The 2,188-nt window shown below is 36.2% G+C and overlaps 2 protein-coding genes across 2 annotated transcripts; both read left to right on the top strand.

Annotated features, from left to right (window-relative positions):
• Positions 1-32: 32 nt before the first annotated feature.
• Tsp_13668 (hypothetical protein) lies at positions 33-1,509 on the top strand. The gene is made up of 7 exons (XM_003366944.1): positions 33-296; positions 374-479; positions 531-604; positions 691-783; positions 861-986; positions 1,081-1,253; positions 1,407-1,509. Exons 1-7 carry the CDS (start codon positions 33-35, stop codon positions 1,507-1,509), a joined length of 939 nt encoding a protein of 312 aa, XP_003366992.1.
• Positions 1,510-1,566: 57 nt separating this feature from the next.
• Tsp_13669 (conserved hypothetical protein) lies at positions 1,567-2,064 on the top strand. Its single transcript, XM_003366945.1, has 3 exons — positions 1,567-1,730; positions 1,851-1,963; positions 2,033-2,064. Exons 1-3 carry the CDS (start codon positions 1,567-1,569, stop codon positions 2,062-2,064), a joined length of 309 nt encoding a protein of 102 aa, XP_003366993.1.
• Positions 2,065-2,188: the final 124 nt, after the last annotated feature.

Here is a 2,188-nt window from a genome sequence, read left to right on the forward strand (position 1 = left end):
TTTAATTCCACCTATTGATTTATCAAGGTGAAATGTGCTCGTCGTCGGAAATCAAACCTTTCACAAATTTGATTTTATTATTTTCTCGTCTGATCGAATCGGATATTTTTTCTCACGATCAGTACGTGTCGACATTGGTATCCAGCGGGGATCTGATACCGAACGGTGCGAATATTTTTCATCCATTGCAAAATCAATGCTCATCCTCATCATCTGCTGTCGAAAATGTCTCCAACACCCAGTCTGCAGTTTTGATGTCAAGCAATTTTTTTTCTGAACAATTCAAACCAATTGAAGTCAGTTTTTCAATCTTGTTGTTGTTGTTGTTCATATTAATTTGTGTAAATTGAATTGGAAATTTATTTTCATTTAGAATGTCGATTTTAATTATTTCAAAGATTCGGACGAATCAAAATTAGATTTCGACAGAATTATCGACTTTGCAGATAAAAAAGCCACTTCTTCCGACACCGGTGAGAGTTTGTTTTGTTTGTGTTTATTTATTAATTATTAAACTTTTTATAATCTAGATTCGTGTTCTTCGAAACGTGTTCCAAAATTGTCCAAGCACTATTTCAATGTTCTACACTTTCCTGTACCTCAAGTAATGGAAAATTAATTGTTCTATTCATGTGTTGGTTAATTTGTTGAAAATTAATTTTGCCCATTTTTTTGCCATCATTTTCAAAGGACGACCAGTACAGACACGAGTGCAATCAGAGGCAGTTGTTGTTGTTCGGTTCCAATTCAGACCAATATTCAAGAAAGCATATTTTAAAAAAGGTACGCAGAGAAAGAAAAAAAGCAAAAAAGTAGACTTTCTTGTGTGATGTAAAATTGATCCGGATGTTTGTTCTTAGTTAACCAAAGAATTGAATAAATTGTGGAGCAAGAAGACTTCTGCAGAATTGACGACCACCGGTCTGATCCGAGGTGAGGAAGATTATCGATTCCGAATCGCTTTGTTCATTATCTCGAAAAATACGGTTAATTTAATTGAAATATTCCATTTTTGCATATAATCTTGATATTTTTTTTCAAATTAATTAATTGTGCAGGAATTTGGTTTTCTATGATCAGTTTGCCGTGATGGATTGTTGTTGCGACGCGGGTATTGCTCAATTTAACAGTTTCATCAGTGGTCAGTCGAATTGTTTGCCAACGTTGGAAAATTTTGACTTTCTGCTCGGCCTGCTTGAAGAATCGTCCAATTTCATTTCATTGGTTGAATTCGTGGAAGCGGTATGTGAGAAGTTTATTTTGAAATTGCATTTATTATTAACAAATAAAAAAAACATGCACTGCTGTAATTTTTATTTTTACAATAGATTATTTGTTTGTTGCCAAAATTGGAAGCACAAATTGTTGAAAGAAATTTCCAATGTGCAAATTCGTTGACATTACAGTACGCCGTGTGCATGGTCGGCTACATGCGCAAGCATCATTGTTACTTCATACAGTTGGAGTCGGTCATGTGCAACATTTGGCGCAGTTTGTTGCTTTATGTGAAGTCGAAAACGGTGGTGAACAGCTTTTCGGCCGAGCGTTGTGTTTGGGTCTATTTGCATGATTTGTACCAGTGCTGCTCTTACATCAGGTCCCTGCATGCCGACTTGTACCTCAACTCACGGGATTGTATTCAACGCTGCCTGTGCGTTGAAACCAAGCCCAGCTGTTGCAACGATTTGCGTACCTTGTTGGCCGACGTGTCGCAAGACATCATGCTCGACGTTCTGTTCCAAGAGTCTGAGTTAGTGAACTAATTGCGTACAATATAATATAATATAATATAATTATTAGTATAGTTTCCGAGGAATATTTTTTTATTTCATATATTTTTTCATTTTAAGTTTGGTAATTGAGCCGAATTTGATTCAACGATTGGTGGAAAATGCAAACCTTTGTTACGCGTTTGCCATTGTTGCCGTCAAAGCGTTGAGCGGTTATCCGGCGACTCCCAACGGTATTCTTTTTTCTATTTTCAATATGTATATGGATTCTTTTTTTCTTATTTTTGTTTTTCCTTTTCAAGTTTATTTTAATTTGGGTTCTGTTTTGTGCTGATGTCCTGCTCTTTGTCCAGATTATATCGCACATTGTTTGGCCGTGTTCAATATTGTGAGCTGTCCACTCAATGCCAGGCAAGACCAACCCTCATGCGAATCATTGCTCATCATCTATGTATGCA

This window comes from Trichinella spiralis, assembly GCF_000181795.1.
Source record: "Trichinella spiralis strain ISS 195 chromosome Unknown Scfld5133, whole genome shotgun sequence".
Classification (NCBI taxonomy): Eukaryota; Metazoa; Nematoda; class Enoplea; order Trichinellida; family Trichinellidae; genus Trichinella; species Trichinella spiralis.